Below are 24,084 nucleotides of genomic sequence, written 5' to 3' on the forward strand. Positions count from 1 at the left end.
TAGTTATAGACTGTACACATTCTTGTCTAAATTTTTATTTCTAGTATGTATTTAGGTACACCATGGAATTACAGTTTATGTGACTCGTCTTTCAAGAATCAGCAAGTCTGGATAAATCCAATCTGTGATCATTATCAGCTGTAGCTGAAATTAAGTGTTAATTCATGAGTGTGTCCTGATAACAAGAATGCAAAACAATACCAAGCACAGGATACAGGAGAGTGTTTGAAATATTTTGTCAGTCCTGCATACATGACTGCAGATGCAACGCACATACCTGCTGCTGTTAAATCAAAGGAAAATAAAGGTCTTAATCGTTCTACAATCAGTTGGAAGTGATAGCTGGTAAGAATCAGCCATTAATCTAACCCACTACGTGTCTGTCAGGTAGGTTGATCACTCTCTTATATTCATAGAAAGCAAGAAAGAACATACAGACAGAAGTATGTGTTATGCACTACAATAAATGTAAATCTTGTTTAATTTGATTTAAAGTTTTTATGTCGTTTAGAAAAGGGATATACAAATAGAAAATTAATACCTAATAATAATATTACAGCATAGTAATATTAAATGAATGCCAGGAAGCATGGATTTGGTGACTTAAAGGTCAGAAGACATCAAAACCATCTTACATTTGGCAGTTAAGTGAAAGTGTGTTGGTTACATAAAACCGTTGTTTCAAAAGCATTTAAAACACTGGCTTTTGCTTTCAGTCTTATTAAATGCACGAGTTTCTTTGTCACGCATTAAAGTCAGATAACTTTAGGGACAGCGAGGGCAATCCAATTGATTTAGCTCCTTTGCAGTGGGAAGAACTGCTGCCTTCAGGGCTCCTTGTTTGCTCGTCCATCGAAAAGTACGAACTTCAATTTTGCAAACAAAACGTTGAGCAAATAAAAATGGTTGTAAACACCACTTTTATTTTACGTTCGCTAAGAAACCTAACATACTATACGTTACTCAAGCGTCTGGGAGAGTGAATTGGCAGAAAGTTAACTAATAATAATAATGGCAACATTTCCGACAGCTCGTGAATCGGACACCAACTATTGCGTCCGGTTCAGACAAAGTGGTAGCATGACAACAGCATATGAATGGGTCTGTGGTGGGCCTCTAGTAAGCTTTGCGCCTCGGGGAGCTTACACGTAATATTTTGGCAACATTGTGAATTTTTTTTGCCTCAAATTTCCCCGTTGTCCCAATTCTTCCTAGGGCTTGAAGAGCTAAGGTAGCTTAGCATCATCTCCTCGATCTTAACATTATGCTAACCGGCAGTGATTAGCTAACGTTAGCTAGCTAGCTAACCGTTAGCAGTTTTCAATAATGTTGAAATAGTTGACCTTAATGGGTAGGCAAATAAGAAATTTACACTTTCGACAAAGTATACAACGTGTGTGATAGTCTGCTTTGGAGTAAATAATTTCAAAATGGACCTCAATTTTTACTCCGAACTGTCGGATAGTTGCGCACAAAATGTTGATTCAGAGTTTTTGGACACCCAAGCATATGGTGGTTACTCTGAGGAAAATAAGGTAAGTCACCCTAAACTATCTATAATTTGAAAGTTGAGCTTTGACTAATGGAGATGCCAGAGTTTCACATCAGTTAAATGTTAACGGTCTTTCTCAGTTTCCAGAGGGCAGCGACAGTTACCTCACCATCAGTGGAGCGGGCCACCCTTTCTTGTCCGCCGAGGTGAGTGAATTTAAACAACGTGGTGGTGGTGCAGTTTAATACGTCTTCATTGTGTTGTTCTTTAAACATTTCTTTCAGTTTATTTTTGGCCTGACCCATTACACTGTTTTCTGCACATACAGCAGACATTCCATACCCCCAGTCTCGGGGATGAGGTTTTTGAGATCCCCCCCATCTCCCTCGATCCAGACCCGACTCTGAGCATTAGCGATACAGTGTCTCACTTTGAGTTGACCGATGGGTCAGACGGTACCGGGGGACCTTCAGGATCCCGTAGCCTTGTTAGCAACCTGGTGGTGGAGGCCAATGACCCTTCCTTCGCTTCCACTTTCGTGAACTCTGGGTCTCAAGGTCTGGAGCAGCTGAACCTCGGGGCAATGGGCCAGGCTGGTGGTGGAGCCCTGCTCAGCTCTTCTGCTTTGGTGAGTGCTCTACTACCTGTGGACCCCCACACAGGATCCTGGTCCTTGTGTTTAAATGTTAGCTGTTCATGAATGCAGTTAAGAGTTGTTTGCATATTTTGCGTTCAATCCCTCTGCAGGAACTGGGGAATTCCAGCGGTTCACATTTCAGCAGCTCGTCCCCCATGACCATTGATGTCCAACTTGGTGACATCGGTCATGGTCTTTTAGGGAGCAGTCACCTGTCTACAATTAACCAGTCTGAGCTGGCAATGGGTCTCGGGGGAGAAAACATCAGGCATCATTCAGAGACACCTGAGCAGCCGCTGTCTGCAACACCGTCACCAGCTGGCTCCCTGCAGGATGAGGACATGGATGACTTCAAGGTGAGGGGTTACACCTGCAGAGGCCTGCATCACTGTTTCCTGGAATGGATTATTGCAGTCATGTATGAATGTGTTTTGGATTCCATTCTACGTTTTAGATCCTGAAGCTAATATGTCTCCCCTATTTTCCCTATTTCTCCCTGCTCAGAGGAGTGTGCTGGTAGACTCCCCCATGTCTTTCTCCTCCTCCTCTACCCTCTCCCACATGTCCTCCCACTCAGCTCCTACATCTTCTGTGTCCCCGGCTGCGGCCAGGAGGGGTGGGGGCAAGCCGGCCACACTGGCCTCAGTGTCTGGGGCGGTGGGCGCTAAGAAAGGAAGGAAGAAGAAAGACCCTAATGAACCACAGAAGCCTGTTTCAGCGTATGCGCTGTTCTTCAGAGACACTCAGGCAGCTATTAAGGGCCAAAACCCCAACGCCTCTTTTGGGGAGGTGTCAAAGATTGTGGCTTCAATGTGGGACAGCTTGGCCGAGGAACAGAAACAGGTATAACACATGCTTGTATAAAGTATGTTAATATCCCGTGTCAGCTTTGGAGGAGAAAAAAACCTTTTTATGGTAATGTACAGACAGTTGACTTCTTTTTATAACAGTGGGACACAATTTGTCTCCACTAGGTGTATAAGAGGAAGACAGAAGCAGCCAAAAAGGAGTATTTGAAAGCACTGGCAGCTTATAAAGCCAACCAGCTCTCACAGGTAAGATCATGTTGTTCTGTATAGGCAAACCAGTTGATTCCTGAATGGGGTTTCCTTTCCTAAGGCTTTTCTCATTTTTTAATCTGTCATCACCACAGCCTGTCACTGATGAGATGGAGACCGCCCCTTCACCACCTCCGCCAGTGGTCAACCTGACACCTGCAGCCCTTCCCTCTGCTGGACCCATCCGCCCTGCTAACAACAACCTGGAAGAGAACACCATCACCAACATTTGTGCCTCCAACATCATCCTGGATGTCCCAGAAATGACCACACGTTCCCGCACGGGGGCAACCAAAGCCACTGCTCCAGCAGCTGCAGTACCCCCGGCTCAGACCATCACCAAGATCATAATCCCAAAGCACATGTTGCAGGCTGGGGGCCAGGTGGTCACTGTGTTGCCAGGAGGGGTCCGCACCTTGCAGCCTACGCTTGTAGTGTCGGGGGCCTCTCGTCAGCCACCTCCGCTGCAACAGATGCAGAACGCGCCACCTCCGCCCAGGCTTCAGCAAATGGCACCAGCACCTCCACCTTTACAGGCCAAGCCCCGCGAGGGAAGCAGCACGCCAGGTCTCCCTGTGTCCGTCACAGCTACACCTCCGCCTCCACTCCAGATAAAAATAGTCCCTGCTTCCTTGCAGGGCAAAGATGCCCTGCCAATTATTGTACCTAATACAGTGGCTGTGTCGTCTACTGCAACGATATCTGTCCAGTCTGCACCCGTTGTGTCAGTGCAGGTGGTGAACTCTGCTGACACGTCAGGCAATACAGAGGAGGATGAAGTTACAGAAGTGTTGCCTTCAGAAGAGGTAAATGTCTTCATTCATTGTCATTGTTCATTTTGTGTTAGGCCTGTTTATCTACAAATAACTGTTTGATTTGATTGTTGATGGTTTGGTCTAATTTTGGATCATTTTCAGTTCTCCGAAGGTGGCTAATAATTTATTCTCAGACAGCACCAAGCTGTTGTTGTAGCAACAGATTCTTCACTTTCAGAAGTGCAGACTATGGTTCAGATTTAAGTGGGTCAAAATCTAAGGAACTGCCAAATCTTTGCCATTATCTGCTCGACAAGTCAGAAAATGTTAAATTTTATCCCTCCCTATTTACTGCTACAATAGTGCCTATAAATCTTTGTTTGTTTGTTTTTTTGTTGTTGTTTTACGGCACTGAATCAGAGTGGATGTTATCAGTTTTCTGCCACTTATTTAGAAAATGTTTAATAGCAAAGTGAAAACAAATCCACAAAAACAAAACAAAGCCCAAATTAAATCATTATAGAAGTATTCACCGATGAGTACTTATTATAACATGCCTAAATCAGACTGGGCACAGCCAAATGTCTCAAGACATTTCATAAGCTGAATGGAATTTACTTGTGATTTTAGGTTCAGAAACAGCAAAGGGCCAGTTGTTCAAAGTTGGCACTGAACATCTCTGAGTGGAGTCAGGTTATTCATAAGAACATGGGACGAATACAGCACAGCTGTAAATCAGTGTGTCTGTGAGAAGAGGCAGTTCTGAATTAGCTACATGTTTCCACTGCTGAGGTGGGAAATGTACACAAACACTGTTGCCTGGGTGTTTCATCAGTTTTATAGCAGAGCAGTAAAGAAGACGCTCACATGACATCAGGGGTAGTTATACATGTTGGTTCACTCAACAACTCATGCAAGCTGATGCAGCTTCAGCAGTTTCACAAAGGGGACTGAGAAAAATTGCACTTTCCAGATGTATGTAGATGATACATATATAGAGTCAAAGTTGCCTCTGCTCAACACTGACCTGAAGTGTTGTTATTTTGTGTTTTTATATATGTTGACTTTGATGAAAATACCAGCTATCAGTCTTAACGACACTCTTCCAAATCTTTGCTCCTTTTTCAGGATGAGATGGAGATGAATGAGTCCAGTGATGCTGCAGCTATGAGGAGTGTGTGTGTGAGGGCAGGTTGCAACAACCCGGCCGTTGAGAGCGATGACTGGGACAAAGAATACTGCAGCAATGAGTGTGTGGCCACTCACTGCAGGTGTGTAGAAGTTTTCTTTACATTTTGTTTCCAGCAGACATTCACAAACTTTTTTGAACATAATATTTTTTGTTTTTCAGAGATATATTCAGAGCATGGTGTTCGATCAGGAATCAGACCATGGGAACAGTCAAATAAAGAGCAGCTGCCACCAATCACATCAGCAGAACACCAGTCAGCTACTGTTCACGGACGGATGCAGAACCGGTGCAGTACAGAAAAGTCAAGTGTATTTCACTGCAGTGTCAGTTCTCTCATTGTTTTGTACATGTACTGTAGGTTGCTGTTCAGGACAATAAACAAGTAGTATTGCTAAATGGCGCTTAATTAGGACAGCGATTCCATGTTAGCAATTTTGGCCCAAACAAAGTGTTTGATGTGTTATGTTTGATTATGTATACAGCTTTTATTCAGGCATCAAGGGACTTCAAGGCAGCTAGAGAAGATCAGCACAATGAAGTATTTAAGTTGGTCAAGATAATGGTATTCTTACTTTTTTTTTTTATTATAGCCCACACAGGTCAATTTATACTTGTTAACTGTAAATTGTTGGAAAAGTGTTTCTTAAAACTCTCTGACAAAGAGGATGAACATTTTGAGACATGACTATACAGAGCTCAGTGTCGATTTGAAATTGATGCTCTGAAATGTTCTGGTGTCTTTTGCAACAAGCAAGCGAAACAATTCAACTTGTTTCTTTACATAGCTGAAATATGCATTAGTCTGAGCAGGAAAATAGTTTCTACCACTGTACCTGTTTTTGTACTGTGGCACTACAGCGGCCTTCTAGGTTTAATGTTGCCTTCATTTTTTTTTTGTAAAATACAGCTCAGATCATCAGCACTTGTTAAAAGACTCGACTTTTATGTTTTCTTAATAAATCAGCAAAATTGCTCAATCCAGTGCTTTTTCTCTTTTTACTCTCTTAAAGCACGCCTGTTGTAACTTAAACCTGCCTGATCTGATCTGACCAGTTGCTTATAGAAGGTCATTTGACAAACTCAGAGTTCTGGCTCTGATATGTAGAATTTGTATGATTTACAATCTGAGTTGTTCTGATTATAGAGGTTTTTGTTTGCAGAAAAAGTGGTGAAGTCTGTTGCTTTCAGCTCATTCATCTCATTTCCCCTGCTGTAGTTAGCTACAACATTTGCATCTTTGTTTTTTTTAATGATATTACAAGGATATAGTTTTACCCATCTTTGAAATACTAAGCTAAAGGGTAGAGAGTTTAATTCTTGCTTTTCAGTTTGCAAGTGGTAAGACTGATTTTCATCTGTTAAAATGCCTGCAACATTGAGAAATATGTAATAAAGCCCTTTTTAGTCTTTCAATTTATCATATCCCTGTGTCATATCCAACTTAAACACACACACACACACACACCTTAAAACACTTTTCAATATAAAAATATATTACTAGGTAAATCTTCAGTTTTTTGGCTTTGATCTAGGTCTTTACTCTCAGACCCTTCCGCTTTCAGTGCAAGTCAACCTTCATTGTCTCCGATTACAGCTGGATTTAAGGCAGTCTGGATTCAGTGTGGACTGAATATATTACGAGTTTGTTAGATTGTTCATGAAGCTTTCACAATAGAGGCTCTGCTGGGTGGATCCACACGGTAAAGCCCCAAACCCAGGCACACTGGCTGAGTCAGTTCAGCCTTGAACTCGTGCAGCTGTGTGATCGCAGACTCCACAGAACTGAATCTGATGTTGCCTTTTTCAAAATCAACCATCACTGCAATTCGACTGCTCTGCAAGGTTTCAGAGAGAACTGTTTTTCCACTGTTATGGTAGGCAAACAGCTTGCCGTTGCTGTTGTGCATAAGGCTCCAGGACAGTGCGTTGTTTCCAAAGGCGCTGCTGTGCTTGCTCTTTCGTTGGATGCTCTTGTAGGACACGGCGATGTCCCAGTATCCCTCAGCCTCCACCTCCCAGACATGGGTACCAGTGGAGAAGCACATGGCAGAGAGGACCTGCGGGGCCTCTTCGAAGCGGCTTTTACTGCTGGGATAGCTTACCTTGGTTTTCAATCGCTCAACTGTTTGGAGGTCAGCAGAGATTCCAAGAAAAGGACTGGCTGTGTCCAGATCCAACATGAGAATTCCTATGAGACAGACAGAAAGACTATATTTTGATGCTCCCCCAATTTATAATACAGCCCTAGGAAATTACAGTGGTAATCAGCAAGACTATTACTTCTAGACTCAGGGGTTTTGCTGCTGCAGCCTGACGTTAGCTTCTGGTAGCTAATTGTTAGCTGACTTTACAAAGCTATTAATCTATAGTTAATATTCTTTCTGCTGACTTTATGACACGGGTTAGCATTCATCATCAATCCTGTAACTATCTCTTGTGTTGCTGTTCAACAAAAGTAACATAGCCTCACTTTAAAATCATAACGCTCAGCATTTGTGTAGTGTAGTAGAGTGCTGTCCTTCATATCACATATTTTCTGTGATTTGAGACTCTAGGCAGCATAACAATAAGTGTGTTTAAATGCACACTTGTATCCCTATTAAGATCAGGTCTTCGGAGTGTCTAGACTATGTGCTTGTGCATGCAAACATCATATTCTGGTTTCAGAAACCTGGACAAGCCCTTATCCCAGTTTTTTTTAAACCTGGATATGATTTAGTGCTGTGGCAATGTAAACACTTCATCCAGGTTTCTGATCAGTCTTTTCCATGCTTGCTGGTGCAACCTCAAATCAAGTCATGTAATAGTCAGAAAATAAAGCAAACACATGATTACAAATGTAATGATGTTGTACATGCTGAAATAAAAGTGTCCAACAGTTATGCAAATGATAATTTTATTGTTGCGCTCATCTTCCATTACTGAAGATTAAATGAAGCTAAATCCAGTCAGGTCCAAGCAGCCAGAAACCAAACTGAGTTCATCCTCAACTATTAATGCAACTTAGTTTGTACGGAACGATGCAGATGATCAGAAACCTGGATAACATCAGAATCATGATAACTGATATGAGCAACGGTCTATGTTCCATGTTAACATCATATCCTGAGTGTGATCATATCAACATGTTCATTGTCTGCTGAATTGTCAGCATCACACTGACAGTAACTGGGGCACAAGTTCTCTGCAGCAAAATTAAGTTAAAGCATCTCCATCAGGCTACTCAGTGTACTTCAACACAAAGACACAGTCTTTCCTTAACATTTTAATTCTAACCCTGTGTGGAACAAATCATTTTGTACCTTTATCTTCTGTCGCTGGATGTTTGTGGCTCTTCATTGGATGATCACCCAAGTGTTCTGTGTAGAGATTTAAAATCAGATCAGAAGCTAGAAATATATTTTTTTTAAAAATCACACGGTTTGGCTGAGGTTGGCCTGTAAGTGGAGCATCAATGGACAATTGTGCTGTTGACTCCTTATATATATATATATATATATATATATATATATCAACCTTACTGGTGAAACCATGGAATGATTATATGGACAAATCAACAAAGCAGGGCTCACAACTCCTGCTTCATGCTATGCATACTACTAAAAAATACAACTCAAAAACACTGACCTATTCCTTTCACACTCTATTCACATAGTCACTAGCAAAAGTCACACTGCATGTTTTAACATGAAAGGTGAGATGTGCTGAACACAAAAGACAGTGAGCCAAAATGTGCTGTCATTGGTTATCCTTAAATCAGTACAGGTTGCTGTATTCCCTGTGTTTGTTGTAGTTGTGTCAGCAGGCAGCACTGGGGATCTCAAACCTGCCTTCTTACCTGCAATGGTGGAATAAATGTGATGCACGCGGTTCTGCTGCTTGTCCAGCGCCTCTGTCAGCGTCTGGTTTTCCACCGAATAGATGTAGGCTGGTCGGAAAAAAGATAAGTGATCAATGAGTGCATGTTCGCACATACAAGACCAACACAACACTGGGCATTGGTATTTTCGTACCATAATACAGAACAATGAACCACAGACAGAGCAGGACCACTGTGACACTGTTGAGGGGTGAGTTGGCAGCATTCGCTTTCTGTTTCTGTCAGGAGGGAAACACATTATTAGATCTGAAAAGTATTGAGAAGAAATTGTAAACCTTTTAAAATCACAGATATAGAGAATTCAGTAAACAGAGCGTACTTCACGTTGGATGTCTTCTTGCAGTTTTTTTACAGACTTGTTATATTCCATCATTTGCTCCTTGAGCATTTCAAAGCGTCGGTCCATGTAATCCTGTTGAATGCACACACACACACACACACACACACACACACACACACACACACACACACAGTTATACATTAACCTCATTAACATTCAGTTTTGTCCTTTTGCTTGTCCTTAAATAGCTTTAAGTTTAAAAGAAAATCTCACAGTATTCTGCTAATTGACAGTATCATATAATTCTGGGGTTTAAGCGGTTAAGGAGTGAATGAATGGGGGAGGGAGGTGAAAGTCAGACTTTCTGATTCTCAGGGACCAGAAATTCCTGTTTCTTCACAGTCAACAACAGGAATTTCCCACGCTGTTTACAAGAAACTGCTGCTCCCAAATTCTTACTTTTTATTCCAACCTCTTTTCTTATTGACATTATTAATGCTGTCCTGTGTCATATAGTGTAAAGAGTAATTCAGAACTCACGGTCAGCTTTCTCCGCAGGACAGTGGAGGCCTCAGTGGCCAGGCTGTGCTGCTTGTTCTCCAGGGCGCACATGTTGCAAATGTAGCGCCTGGACGCGTTGCAGTAGTACCTCAGTACCTCATCCTCGTGCTCGGGGCATTTCCTCTCCAGTAGGTCACCCAGAGGCTTAACCAAGGCGTGTCCCGTGAACACCGGCAGCTCCTGGTGATTCTTGACGTGCTCTTGGCACATTGACACCTCACACTTCAGACATGTTTTAATGGCCAGAGTTTTTTCCGCCAGGCAGCAGTCGCAGTACACACTTTTTGTCTGCTTGTCCTGCTTACAAACATCATATATGGAGAGGTGGGAAAAGGTGTGACATGAATCCACTTTTGAGGATTAATTCCAAAATTCTTCATTTATTTTCTACATCTTTTAAGTGGCAAAATTTGAGAGACTGTAGGTGAGAAAAGTGCTTATAGATACCCTCCTCTTCTTGTTCTCTCTGAAGTCCTCCGCAATGTAGGTCAATGCGTAGCTCTTCTGCACCTCAATGACTTGTCCAAAATATTGCCTACAGTCTGGGCAACGGAAGGGCATGTCTGAGGAGTGATCCATCATGTTCTCGAGGCAGCCCATACACATGCTGTGTCCACAGGGCAGCTGCCGAGGATCCTTAAAGATGTCCCGGCACACTGGGCACGTCAGCATCTCCTCAAGCTTTGTTTTCTCTGTATCTTCCATTCTTGATCCCTCTTTCTCAAAGAGTGCCAGTGAGCCTGAAAAGAGCAGACAGGACAGAGTTAACTGCAGCGTTCCTACAGCACTCAGCTGCTGCCTTTCTAAACACTTCCTGTTTCATTAATTTCTGTTAGCTTTAGCCCAAGATCATAGGAGCATAGGAGGCTCAGTAAAATGATTCCTACCTTCAAATCTAAAGCTGAGTAAAGCCCTCAATATTGCTTGTCTTCTCTTTTCTTTTTAATGCTGAAAATGAAAGCACTGCTGACTTTATATTTTTCTTCCTGGTGGGGCGGGGCCTAAGAGGAGGAGGACTTAAAGTAACTCTCTCTACATTTGAGATATCATTTTCTAAGTTACATCATACATCATATCATATATCAATAAAATATATTACTAATAATAATAATTGCCTAAATTGTTGTTTTTATTCATTCAAAGAGAGTAAAAATAAATACACACGTTTTGTGAGCGGGTTAGTCCTCTTCTGAGGCTGCAGCTAGTCTGGGAATTTGAACCGTCGTTTACATACAGAGGACATCTGGACCAAGCACGGGTAAATCATTAACATTAAAATAAATTAATAATGTCTCTGTTCAGTAAGAGTGTCCCAAGTCCAGGCCTCCTATCTGTGCATGTCGACATGGTTCAACTACATGGCACAGAGCCGACAGTAATGTTAGTGGTTCCACTTGTGGCTGTCTTGCGATTCCTTCCAATCAGCCAAACGAAGTGAAAACCCTCATGTGGCTGCGCCATGACTGTGTGGAGCTAGACAACAGTTTAAGAAGCTGAATTATACCATGTGATGCATCCAGTAGGCTACATCTCTGGAGAATCGTTGTAACCAGGTGTGAAACACTGCATGTGTTTTTCTTGTCCGCCTCACTGAAGACCCCGTGAAGGTGAAACTGGTCGACATTTTTAAACAATTATCTTATCCTTTGCTGAGTGTCAAGATTTGCGTTCTTGCACCCCAACACTGAAAACGTATTTACTTACCCGTGACGAGCCACATTAAACGATGATAAACCTGCTAAGAAACACATAAAACATCTTCCCTCATCATAACGATCAAATTTAGCATGAAGTAGTTAATCCTGAGACTGTTGGCTACATCGATGGTTAAAGTGAAAACAGGAGCTACGAACAGTTAGTTTGGCATGACTTTCCATGGCGTAGGTTCACCAAAATGTAAATATTTAATAAAAAACGCGATACAAGTAAAACCGTTAATGTAAAGTATTATTATATTACTAACTTATATCAATTAATATATCTCTACCCAAATCTAACTGTCTCCATGGCAACATGACACTTCCTGTTAACATCACCCAAAGCATGATGGGAATCATGGTGGCAAAAATGTAATACTGTAATTCCCAAATTCACGGACCTTTTAACACTTTACAAAAGTTTTGATGGTAACAAAGCTCAGAGTGTAACTGGAAGATTGAGATTCTATACATCCAGATACAGATATTTGCTGCGAGCGCTCTATGAACTTCTAGGGTAAAACAAGAACATGTATCATATTTCTCATTTTTCATTTTACAGCTTATGGTATTTACAGTAGTCTGTAAATAGGAGCAGAGTATTGTCAAGTAAGACACATAATGACTTTACCAAAAGTATGCAAATTAAAATAATCTTTACCAAAAGAAATTGTTAACTATTAATTAAGCCATTAGCTTTTATATTGGTTGCTTTGTGAGAAAGTCATAGCTGTGCTTCACACTGAATGTGGTGTGTTGAGGGTTCACACAAAAAAAGTGTGCCACAGAAATGACTTTTTATTAATATAAAAGACAAATGTAATCAAGCATCTGAAGTTTAAAAAGACAAATACAGACATTTGTCGATGTAGGGTAGCTGTATTAAGGAATGTAAAAAACAAACAACAGTATCTGAAACGCTAACCCATGTCATAAAGTCAACAGTATCTGAAACGCTCATCATCATCATCATAGAACAGTTATTATTCCAAAGTGTTTTAACATGAAAAGCAATTATAAAGTCAGCATGGACAGCCTTAGACATCTAGGTCATGAAAAGAAAGAGGCCTACAATCATTAGTAATCATAAACAAACGCTTTTTAACAAGAGAGGAATGTAAAAAATATAACTCATAACATAAAAAGAATATCCATATCAAAACAAACATCACTGGCAGTACTTTACATATAACTTGGACACAAGAAAGGTTGGCAAGGGCATGAGGACTAAAACCGCCAAAATAAAAAATAAAGACCTTAGTAAATTAATTTGCCATGATATGCACCAAACATACTATTAAAATGAATGTAGCTATTAATTATTTTATAAAATGTGACATCAAATCATAATTCAGTTTTAACTCATGTCTGTATGTATTTACCTTTGGATCACCTCACCAATTTACTTTCCCCATTTAATTTATTCATTTTTCATTTATTCTGGATTTTGTCTGACTGAGGTAACAAAGAGCAGATTAGACCCAAACTCTAATCTGGATCACATTTATATGGAGAAACATTTTCTGGTTTTCCTTCTGATGTCCTCCAGCTGCTCTGCCTCAACATTCATCGATTTATGGTGGATAGCTTTAACTATTGCTAAAGTAACTGCCACCTGCAGCTGCCAGCAGCTCATTAGCTCAGTTAGCCATACAGCTAACTCTCAGCCTTACTAGCTGACTCTCACTGAGCCTTGGGCCTGAAAACCTCATCCTCATCCTCAACAGCAACACTCCCCCTGTGCAGCTCCCAGAGCAGGGGTCAGCTCACAGGACAGCCAGCTACAGTTAGCAGCAATTAGCATTTACTTTAACAAAGAGCAAAGCTATCTGTCCATTGCAACGCTCCATATATCAGTTATTTTCTACATGGAATATGATCCAGTTTCACCAAAATCAGTGAATAGAGTTTTCATCATCATTTAATATTATTTTTGGTGTATTCAGTTGCATTAATCTATTCATCAAGTCATTTATTTCTTTTTGTTTATGGCAGTTTTGGTCCTTTACACTGGAGAGGAACAGCAGTTTGCCCCACCAAGCCATCACCAGATATCCTCTCTCTGTAGATTAAAGCATAAAATGATACTGATATCTCCAAGCAGCAGTAAAGTATTTCTGCATGTATGTAGTATACCTGGTTAACTGTGCTGGGTGGAGGGATTCCATGCAGGCAGATCATGTGTTTCTCAAAAGGTCTAATGCTAAAGTGTCAAGTAGTCGTACAACTCTCGCACACGGTCACAGTTCCACAATTGCTCCACAAAATATGGCAAGAAATTAGAAACAGGGGAAAATAAGACAAAACCATCAGTAGTAAAAGTTTCTAATCTGATCTGTTTCTCTCATAGCTTTAACTTTACTTATAACAACTTGCATGACAGTCTTCTACAAAAACAATACAGTGTCTTCAGTTTGAGGTAGAAAACGGCACAACCAGCCACTTTTTCCACAGCTACAAGCCAGCTATCGTCCTGAAGGAAGGAACAAAGAATCCACACTGGTGTTTCTCCAGGTTCCTCATAATCCTGAACATCTTGCCACAAGTGGCGCAGGTGAAAGGCTTTTCTCCAGTATGAAACCTCAGGTGCGCTTTCAGATTGTCTCGCAGACGGAAGCTTTTGTTGCACTGCAAGCAGGTGTGCGGCCTCTCCCCCGTGTGGAACCTCATGTGGCGGCGGAGGCTCTTCCTCAAAGCAAATGTCTTCGAACACACCGAACACGAGTACGGTTTTTCTCCGGTGTGAAAGCGCTCGTGCCGCCGGAGAATCTTCCTCCGCTTGAATGTTTTCTCACAGACACTGCAAACGTATCCATCGCGGGAATGCATGACCACCTTCTGCAGCCGCCAAACGCCGTTTCCACTGGGGGTGAAGCAGCAGAGGCGATGGCCTGTGTGAGGACCTTGGTGGTGGCGGAGGTCTTTGGGCAGAGGTCTGCCAGTTTTGTGCTTAGGGGTATGGCCTTTAGCAGCAGCATCCTGAAGCGGACCCTCCGACTTGGGCACTGTGAGCACGTCCACCAGTTGTACTGTGCAGGGACACATCAGCTTTAGGTCTGGAGAAGTCAGTTTCAGTTTCATGTGGAGATCGTCCTTCGTCTCCTTTGGCATCTGGATCCTTTCCCAAACCCCAACCTGAATGGGAGTCACCGCTCCATCGGATGGGGACGGACTGTAGGCGGTACCCTTGGCGGTGCTGACACAGGCTTGCTGAGGCTCGACTTGAACGGGTTTCTCTGAACTGTCGGGTTTGGGAGCTGGAATTTCTGGCTTGAGGATCAACGGGCAAACAAACTTAACTGTCTGCCCAGAGATGATATTACGTGTATCTGGTTGGATCACAAGAGGCTTCTGTTTAATTGGAGAGCTTTGCGTAGATCCATGTTTTAATGTGTCGGTCCATGTCTCTGCGGAGAATGAAAAAGAGCCAAGATGCATTTTTAATTATACTGTACATCCCCGGCACTCTCTCTCTCTAAAATAAATCAGCGGAGACTAAACTTTTAATGCATCTGCAGACTTAACTATTAGCTCATGCAGTGTGGATTCATCTCGCCTGAATCACTCTACAGTAGAAATGTGGACACTTGCCAGTGTGAATGTAGAAAGGCTCAGTCGATGAACTGGTCTGATCTATGAAGTACTGTATCAGTTGGCTACAAGGTGCCAAGACCATGTTGTAGTTTTCTACAGCTGCCACTAGGTGTTAATAAAAGGCCATATTTTACTGATAGAACCTTGAAGGGACAAAAATCAGCCGCACCACGAACATGTTGGGACAAAGCTAACAAAAAACTTCAGATCATTTGTATAACTCCTCTCAATTATTGCTAATATGACAAATACAGCATCCTCAGCTCAGCACTGGTCCCATCAATGTCTCGCATCCCCTTTGCAACTTCCTCCTGTAAATAGTGAATAGTGAATTTCTCCATTGTGAGATCAATAAAGTCTAATCTAATCTAAAATTTGAAAAGTGTAGTCTAGATTGTCTACAGCTGCAGTACTACAACCCCTGATTCTTAAAAAGCTGGAACACGAACATCACTTTTTCTTTAACAACGCTCAGTATGCCTTTGGGAACTGAGGACTCCGGCTGTTCAAGCGTTGGAAGTGAAATTCTCTCATTCATGCTTGATATACAACTGTAACTACTCAGCCGTCCCAGATCTCAGTTGTCGCATTTTGCGCTTGACGGTAACAATCTGGATGATCAGTTTCCTCTTTGGACCGGAGGATCCAACGTCCACAATTCCAAAAACAGGATGTCTACACGTCAAACACAGCACAGGTTTCCACTTTATGGCAGTAACATCTGAGGCAAGCTCAGGCCCAAAGAAGTTTCTGGATTTTGTCTCTATGGCTTTCACTTTGCATGCAAGAATCTTATATTTGTAGATGCAACGATGAACCGTGTTTACTGACAATGGTTTTCTGAATTGTTCCCAAACCCATCCTTTATACCAGGCATCTCAAACCGGTTCCATAAAGGGCCGCGTGGCTGCAAGTTTTCATTCCAACCAAGGAGGAGCACTCCAGGCTGGAATCAATTAATCAGCTGATCTCAGTCTTCAGCTGATAACTAAGTGATCCCTTGATGTTGATTGGTTGGCCTGATGTGCTCCTCCTGGGTTGGAATGAAAACCTGCAGCCACGCGGCCCTTTATGGAACCGGTTTGAGATGCCTGCTTTATACGATCATATTGGGGTCGAAGGTGACAGGCATTCAAGGGTGTCAAATGTTGCTCCTGTCCCAACTTATTAGAAACATGCTGCTAGCATCACATTCACAATAAGTATATATTTACAACAATCAATGAAGTCGATGAGGTGAAACATTGAATATATTGTCTTTGTGCTGTTTTCAAGTGAGTATTTGTTAAAAAGGGATTAGGAACGAATCTTTTACAGTGTATCAACTTTTTTGAAATCGAGGTTGCACTCATTTCATATGTACTCAGCTATTCAAATCTTCCACAGATAAAAACCCATTTTAGCCTGATTTGTATAACTTGTTTCATGCTCCTGCTTCCAGACTTTGCGTCTTTTAGCCTTTGATCTCAACTCACTGTCGCCGTCCTTTTGCTTACCTTGCGAAACAACTTCTGTTTGAGGGTCGCCATCAGATAGAGACCCTTCGTCAAACATGCTCTGCTCCACCATGACTGCAGTCTCTGCCACACCCTGATTAAAGAAGAAACATAACAAATGTGCATGTCTGCAGTGTGGTGTATGCCATGACAACAACCTAAAATCACGGCATTAAAACAATAAATACTACAAAAATACATAACGGCTGTGATGACATGCTATGAGTTTCACTCGGCCTGTTCCTGAAATTTACATCCATGATTTACATCCTTTTAAATTCTCACTGACCTGTTCCTTCAGAGGCCACCACTTGGGGTCAACTAGGTCATTATCTTCAGCCTGGAGGATTCCTGTTGGAATGAGACACCCCACCATCTCCTCCTCCTCCTCCTCCTCCTCCCTGCATTCCCTCAAACAATCACCATAAAGTGGACCTGTGGAGAGGAGGGGGGAGGGGTTAAGACAGACTTGGATTTTTTTACAGGGTTTGCAATGGAGTACTTCTTGCAAGAGTTCAGTGCAACAACTACAAATGAACACAGAGGAAGAGCACGATGTAAAGGCACATGTGCATCAAGCTTAATGTGCGTTGATTGCATATAAGATCGGATAGACCGTGTTTCTGATTTCATCATGCAGTTAAAGGCTTCAGGAGCAACTAGTCTGCACTAATGCATCAGTCCATGTAGCCGAGTCGAGGACGTTAACAGGAAGTCACATCACATACCACAAGACTCCGACGGCGAACAAATGTGCTCGTCCACCTGCACACCGATGCTGCGTTTTGTGTCTCCAATCGATAAACCGTCCAGCGTCTCAAAGGTGTCATGTTTGCTTTTGTTGTCAGTGCGGCCCACTTCCACATCCAGCGCCGACGCTCCGTAGCTGCTCTCGAACAGTTTCGTCAACTCCACCGTGGCCGCTTTGACCAGCGCTCCCAGCACCGACTCCACCTGCGCCTGGAGGTTCACGACGCCCGCCGACATTTTGGCTGCTCCAACCGTGCAGAAGTCAGCGCGGGGTTTTGCAAAAAAATCAAGATAAAGCGGAAGTGAAAATTAGCAGAGATCTTTATTTACCAACGACAGCCACATGGCTTGCAGAAAAAAGGGGCGTGATTCTTTTTGGCGCACGCGCTCCAAACTGCGAGGGGGGAGGGGCGGTCAGTTACATCACAACATGAGGGGAAAGGGACCGTGAGATTAAATGAACCAACACTGAAGAGGGGGGTCCGCTCCATTTTTACTGCGCAGGTACACCTGTGAACACGTGACTGCGAGGGGCGGGAAACCTGTTTAATCCGTCAGCCAGCGACAACAAGCACATGATTGTCCGCTGACAAAACAAACAGCAATGTCGGACAACAGGGTGAAAGCCACGGTCGCTTTCCTCCTGTACAAATACTGTCAGCATGGACGGTAATGCCCACTGTGTGATTTTATGTAGACATTCATGCAGCCTTTTGTCTTATCAGTCCCCCCCCGATTTGTGTGTTTGTAGGCTCCGGCGTGTCTGCCGTAGACTGTGGTCTCTGTCGGCTAACTAGCAAATGTTGTACAGTCTCCGCCCACTCGGCGCACCACAGGCGTACGCCGGTATTGAAACGGCGCAGACCCACTTCTTTGTGTTGTGTCCTGCATGTTTCACGGCCTCATTTTTTAGCTTTGATTTCATTCATTATTGTGCATTTGTCTTTTTTATTCAAACCATTTAAGTATATCTGCGTATGAAGTGAAAAAGGTCAATGCAAACGTCTGTCCATTATGGAGAGTGAGATATATGATCAGATGAATCAAATACCAAGCATATGTTAGATTAAACATGACAAGAGGTAAACCGATGTTTAAAATGTAGGCCACTCTTGGTTGTGGTGCGTGAGGTCACGTAGGGCAGAGCACCAAGAGGGGAACCAGACATGGTAACATGAACATAGGAGCTTATTCGGCCGTATATGTCAACAATTAATAACAGCTGAGGACAACATTCATTAGTAAGACAATTCACAGAACATGATCATGTTTTTGAGTTATGAAAGATATGGGTGCAGTAAGACCAAACACCATCCTATATATTGTGTTGTCTGTATGTTAAGGGCAGAGTTTTCTGATCTGACCCTGAAGCTCCCTCAGATGGCCTTCATCCGATCTGATGCTGCTTGTTAATAAAGTTTCCTTTAACTCAAGCTTGTATCAGCAGAGTTCTTCCTGCACCATCATCACACCACTGCTCAGCAGGACCCGGCTGATAAACATCAATCTGGCGTCACAAACTTAGGTTATAGTGCTCCGGCCGTCGGCGGTTGTCGGCTGCTGTCTGGAATCTGCCTCAATGCTCAGCCGGACGCGTCGTTGAAATAAGGTGAGTGTATTCTCCAGGACACATTCCTGCAGGGAATTGCTGTTTTTTTCTGATGATTGTGAGCGTTATAAGAGATTAATTTGTGCGGGGATGTTGGTCACGGTTGATGGTGGTGTAGCGGCTCTGCCTAAGTTTGGTTCTTGTTTGGGAAAAAAAAACAGGGGGGAGGTATATACCCTCAGTGTGTTTAGATAGCAGAAAGCAAGAAGCAAATGTGTTGAAATAGATGAGAAGAGAAAAAGAGAATAAAGATTTAAGTTACAGGAAAACAGAGAAGCAAAGAAGTTGTGTAAACACATAACCAATTGGTAACGTGAGTGAGTTCAACAACCACGAGAGATTAATTAAATCTTTTTATTAGTAAATCATGTGTAAGTTAGCCTCTGCGTAAAATTTGAATTGGAAAAAATGTTTTCAATTGGTAGGAAAATTACAGAAATAAAGTGTGATGTTAAGGAAAATATGGTAGGATATAATTGAATTTGGAAGATTATTCAAATTGGAAGGCAGAGTGTAGGTAAACAGAAGGAGAAATGAGTTTGAAGTGGTAGGAAAAGAGTAAAATAATAAGAGAAAAGAAATTTAATGCAGAGAAGAAAAAGAACAAATGAGAATTTGAACATGCATGCATTTTGAAGTTAGTTTGTTCTGAGAAGCTTGGCCCAGAGACCAATGGGGATAAAGAAAGATGAAGTTAAGATTGGGTCGACATAGTCTTTAGATGAAGTGTTGCTTTGTGTTGTCTAAAGTGGTGGTGTTTGTTTTGCGGTGTGTGTGTGTGGATGTGTGTGGATGTGGATGCGGCCAGCTCTCAGATGAGGAGAGAGAGGGTCATTTGAGGATAAAAAGTTATTTGGGGTGAATGTTTGCTGGTGGGAGTGTATCAGTGCGAATGTGCAGATCACCATAGTTTGTGTGATTGTCTGGTTGACAAAGTGTTTGAGCAGGATGCTGACTGTAAACCCTGAAGCAATGGTGTCTGGGTTTTAGCATGTTATGTTGCATTTTGGTTGAGTGAAAAGTGTTGTATGAAGGAAAACTGGTTTGATTTGAGTTTATGAATGAGTCAGAGTGATGATATCTTAAGGCATTTATATGCATATGTTGTATAAATACCATAATAATTAGGCGTAAAGATTACAATTGACCATAGGAGGTATCAGAAAGTCATAAGGAGAGAGCATTTTGCCTTTTCAGGGATAATAATCCATGAGCCTTCGGAAGAAGGACTTTAAAGGACTTTCGTGAATTTGCTAATGATATATAAGATTTCAAAGGAAGGACATTATTATAGTATGCATATATTAGATATATATATGTTTCTAATACAACTCATGTATTTATGTATGAGTCTTCGAGAGAAGAACATTTCGTTATTCTGTTAAATAAATATGTGCCTCTGCTGAGTCTGAAAATCATAAAGATCAGTGAGGATGTTTGTTTGCACAAGCACTGTTAAAATTCAAAATTTTTGCTGGATGTTGGGAATGATTATTCCACTAAATAATTATTTGCTTATTCGTTAATGCAATTTGTGAAACAAGATATACAAGACACTGAGCCTCTGTTCTTATCTTCTTTTTCTTTCTTTATTCGGCTGTTGGGTATGAGACTCTGAAAAGAAAAAGAGGACTGGATCTGAATCTGGATCTTCCAAGGGACAGATGAGGGGACAGCTGAGCATCAATTGAGGCTTGTTGGTGATGGCGCGTACGTGTACCCACATCCACGTGGATCAAGATATGGCAGGGGGACCAGTGGACCCCAGAGAGATTTTGAAGGGGGTGGAGGCTCTGTTGGGAAAAGATGGAGAGCTCCGCCTGGAAGGAGTCCCAAAGGTGTTTAGTCTGATGAAAGCTTCTACAAAGCTTTTCACGCAGCGGCTTCTCTCTCCGAAGGAGATTGTTGTGGACTTCAGGAGAAGACGCCCCCAGTATGCCCCCCTTACCATCAATGGTGCTACGGTGGAGAGGGTAAGCAGCACCAAATTCCTGGGTGTGCACGTCACTGAGGACTTCTCCTGGACCACCAACACCACATCGCTGGCCAAGAAAGCGAACCAGCGCCTCTACTTCCTCCGCAAACTGAGGAAAGCTAGAGCCCCGGCCCCCATCATGCACACCTTCTACAGAGGCACCATCGAGAGCGTCCTGACCAGCAGCATCACCGTGTGGTATGGCGCCTGCTCCACGTCCTGCAGGAAGAACCTCCAGCGCATCGTGAGAGCAGCTGAGAAGATCATCGGTGCTTCTCTCCCCTCCCTCCATGACCTCTACACCTCCCGCCTCACTCGCAAAGCCCTCTGCATTGCGAGAGACCCCACCCACCCATCACACAGCCTCTTCAGCCTGCTGCCATCAGGGAGGAGACTGCAGAGTCTGCGGGCCAAGACCAGCAGACTGCGGGACAGCTTCGTCCACCAGGCTGTCAGGATGCTGAACTCTCTCCCTGCCCTCCCCCTCCTCCACACAAACACTCAACCTGGACTATAACTCCCCCCCCCCCAACACACACACACACACACACATACACCCTGGACTCTACAAACTCTCACTGATGTGAACCCCTCCCCTCAGGAAAACAACACACTGTCACTTTATTCACCACCAGTTGTTAAGCTAATTCTTTTCGCACTACCGTTTACATTTGCACTATTACATTCTCAATGTTTCATTGTTTAGTTTGTACAATTTTTTACTTAGTTTGTACAGTTTTTATTTAGATTGTACAGTTTTTACTTACTTAGTTTGTACAGTTTTTATTTAGATTGTACAGTTTTTTATTTATCTCTTTTCTAATATATGTCCTGTCACAAAGGGTTGAAGAGTAACGCAATTTCGATTCTCTGTTTGTCCTGTACATACTGCAGAATTGACAATAAAGCTGACTTTGACTTTGACTTTGACAAAGATGGTCAGTAGATGTATGTACCTGAACATCCTGCTGCAGATGAAATCCCATGATGTTGTTAACAGGTTTATCAGAGTTGGGGGGTACAGGCTGCTCAACTCCTGGCTCACCTACTCCAAAACCACCAACAACACCCCCCTGCTGCAGCTAATCCTTCTCACACTCCAGAAGTTGCCTCTCAAAGTGGACCACCTCAAACAGAACAACACAGCCAAGCTGGTGAAGCAGCTGAGTAAGAGCGCAGAAACTGAAGATCTGAGGAAGCTGGCATCCGTGCTTGTAGATTGTTGGATGGCTACAGTACGCTTCCAGTGTGTCTCGAGCGGTGCGAACTCTCCTGCTGATAAAAAAACGAAGAAAGAGAAGAAACAAGCTGTTGTCATGCAGAGGCAGACACAACCAAATCAACCATCACCACAACCACAGCCAAACCACATCCAGTTTGAACAGCCCCAGTCGCTATCTGTAGTCCCAGTCGCCGCCCTGTCACAACCAGTCATCAGCCAACCACAAACATGGAGAGGAAGAGGTCGAGGAACCTTGGGAAGAGGAAATTTTAATCCAGTTTTCCAACAGCCCCTAGAAGTATGTTATAATTGCGGACGGCTTGGTCCTTACGCTTGTGATTGTAACAGGCCAGGAGAGGGTCTTTTTAGAGGAGGCTTCAGAGGAGGCTCCAGAGGGTGCTTCATAGGAGGATTCAGGGGGCAATCACACCCACCGCGGGGACTGGTGAACCCTTATAGGGGCCCAGAGCCTGGATTCTAGGGGTGCCCAGAGAAGTCAAAGGGGGCGTGTCAGCTGGCAGTGTTAGGGCCGGAACAAGATCCAGCTATTGTGGTGAAAGTAAATGATCGACCATTGGAAGTGATGGCTGATAGTGGAGCTGCTTTCACCTGCGGCCTGAAGTTATACATCTCCCCATTTCTGGAAAATTGGTGCGGACAATTGGGTTTGAGGGTGTGAAACAGCTGATTCCTTCTACGAAGCCAATTGACCTCTGCTACAAGAATCAAAAGATCACAATACCTATTGTGGTGGCAGAACACACCCCCATAGCACTCTTGGGAAGAGATGCTCTTTGCAGACTGAATTGTACGATACAGTGTACACCGGACGGCTGTCTTGTGGAAGTGCCATATGACGTTTGTCATCAATTGTTTATGACAACGGAGATCAACTCTTCTTCAGTGTTTTGGATTGGAAATCTTATTCCAGAACTACTGGAGCCAGTCAGAATGTGGAAAAAGTTCATCATTGCAAATTTGCCGGGTGCTAGACTCTCTAAGTATCCACCTCACTGTACGCTCAAGTATTTCAAGAATGCTGCTGAGTCAAATCCAGAGGAGTGGCTTGACTATCAACCAAAACAAGTTCAGCTCAGCTCAGGCTGCATAATCTTGGGACCACAAGGAGCAGCCGTGAAGATAAATATGAATGAGAATGATCTTGACAAAGAGACGTGGCATGTGGACTCAATTAAGTGGTTGCAGATTTAGGCACAACAGGGACATAAGGTCTCCCAGAAGAAGCTTCAGTATAATCAGGAACACGTAGTTTATCTGAGGCAAACAATAACTCAGGGCCATAGGAGTATCTCTGACAGTCATTCAGAGACCATTCGAAAGCCTCCAAAGCCCAGAACAGTCAGAGAGATCATGACGTTTCTTGGCATTGCTGGCTATTCATCAGCATGGGTGGAGGATTATGCCAGTCTAACGGGGCCTTTGAGAGCTATGATCATGGAAACAGGGAATGACCAGCTACATGGTAATCTCACCTGGGATTACAGGATGGTCTCTTGGCATTTGAAACGATTAAACAAAGGCTACAGGAAGCCCCTGCTCTAGCGTTGCCAGACTATTCTAAGAACTTTTTGTAACATATGTCTGCTATCACTGGAGGTAAGTATGCATGTTTGGTTCTTTGTAAGCCAAGAGGGACGGGGACAAGTCCTAAACTTGTTGACTATTAGTCTACAGCCTATTCAGAAGTAGAATTGGGATTGCAACTGAGGTATATGATCACATGAATCCAATATCAGATATAGGTTAGAGTAAGCATGATCAGAGGTAAATTGTGGTCTAAAGTGTTGATCCCTCTGGGTTGTGGTATGTGAGGTCACGCAGGGCCAGATCAGTAAGAGGGAGACCAGATGTGGAGGTGTCAACAT

At 42.9% G+C, this 24,084-nt stretch overlaps 3 protein-coding genes across 4 annotated transcripts; 1 reads left to right on the top strand and 2 right to left on the bottom strand.

The window, feature by feature from the left end:
• Positions 1 to 1,055: 1,055 nt before the first annotated feature.
• tox4a (TOX high mobility group box family member 4 a) lies at positions 1,056 to 6,525 on the top strand. 2 transcript variants are annotated; one of them, XM_041949943.1, is made up of 9 exons: positions 1,056 to 1,535; positions 1,633 to 1,698; positions 1,821 to 2,120; positions 2,240 to 2,485; positions 2,634 to 2,972; positions 3,104 to 3,184; positions 3,283 to 3,993; positions 5,071 to 5,213; positions 5,294 to 5,495. In XM_041949943.1, the coding sequence occupies exons 1-9, from the start codon at positions 1,431 to 1,433 to the stop codon at positions 5,349 to 5,351; spliced, it is 2,049 nt and encodes a 682-aa protein (XP_041805877.1). In that variant the 5' UTR covers positions 1,056 to 1,430; the 3' UTR covers positions 5,352 to 5,495. The 2 variants fall into 2 exon arrangements, with proteins under 2 accessions (XP_041805877.1, XP_041805876.1); XM_041949942.1 differs by having other exon boundaries at positions 5,071 to 6,525.
• Positions 4,762 to 10,838, bottom strand: LOC121615560 (E3 ubiquitin-protein ligase TRIM8-like). The gene is made up of 8 exons (XM_041949944.1): positions 10,743 to 10,838; positions 10,303 to 10,595; positions 9,835 to 10,152; positions 9,334 to 9,426; positions 9,148 to 9,232; positions 8,973 to 9,062; positions 8,437 to 8,493; positions 4,762 to 7,322 (listed from the first exon to the last, which is right to left on the bottom strand). The coding sequence occupies exons 2-8, from the start codon at positions 10,558 to 10,560 to the stop codon at positions 6,790 to 6,792; spliced, it is 1,434 nt and encodes a 477-aa protein (XP_041805878.1). The 5' UTR covers positions 10,561 to 10,595; positions 10,743 to 10,838; the 3' UTR covers positions 4,762 to 6,789.
• Positions 10,839 to 12,334: 1,496 nt separating this feature from the next.
• si:rp71-1g18.1 (uncharacterized protein LOC559922 homolog) lies at positions 12,335 to 17,723 on the bottom strand. The gene is made up of 4 exons (XM_041949539.1): positions 17,371 to 17,723; positions 16,932 to 17,077; positions 16,643 to 16,736; positions 12,335 to 14,959 (listed from the first exon to the last, which is right to left on the bottom strand). The coding sequence occupies exons 1-4, from the start codon at positions 17,627 to 17,629 to the stop codon at positions 14,007 to 14,009; spliced, it is 1,452 nt and encodes a 483-aa protein (XP_041805473.1). The 5' UTR covers positions 17,630 to 17,723; the 3' UTR covers positions 12,335 to 14,006.
• Between the last annotated feature and the right edge of the window lie 6,361 nt (positions 17,724 to 24,084).

Source organism: Chelmon rostratus, chromosome 12 (genome assembly GCF_017976325.1).
Source record: "Chelmon rostratus isolate fCheRos1 chromosome 12, fCheRos1.pri, whole genome shotgun sequence".
In the NCBI taxonomy this organism is placed as follows: Eukaryota; Metazoa; Chordata; class Actinopteri; order Chaetodontiformes; family Chaetodontidae; genus Chelmon; species Chelmon rostratus.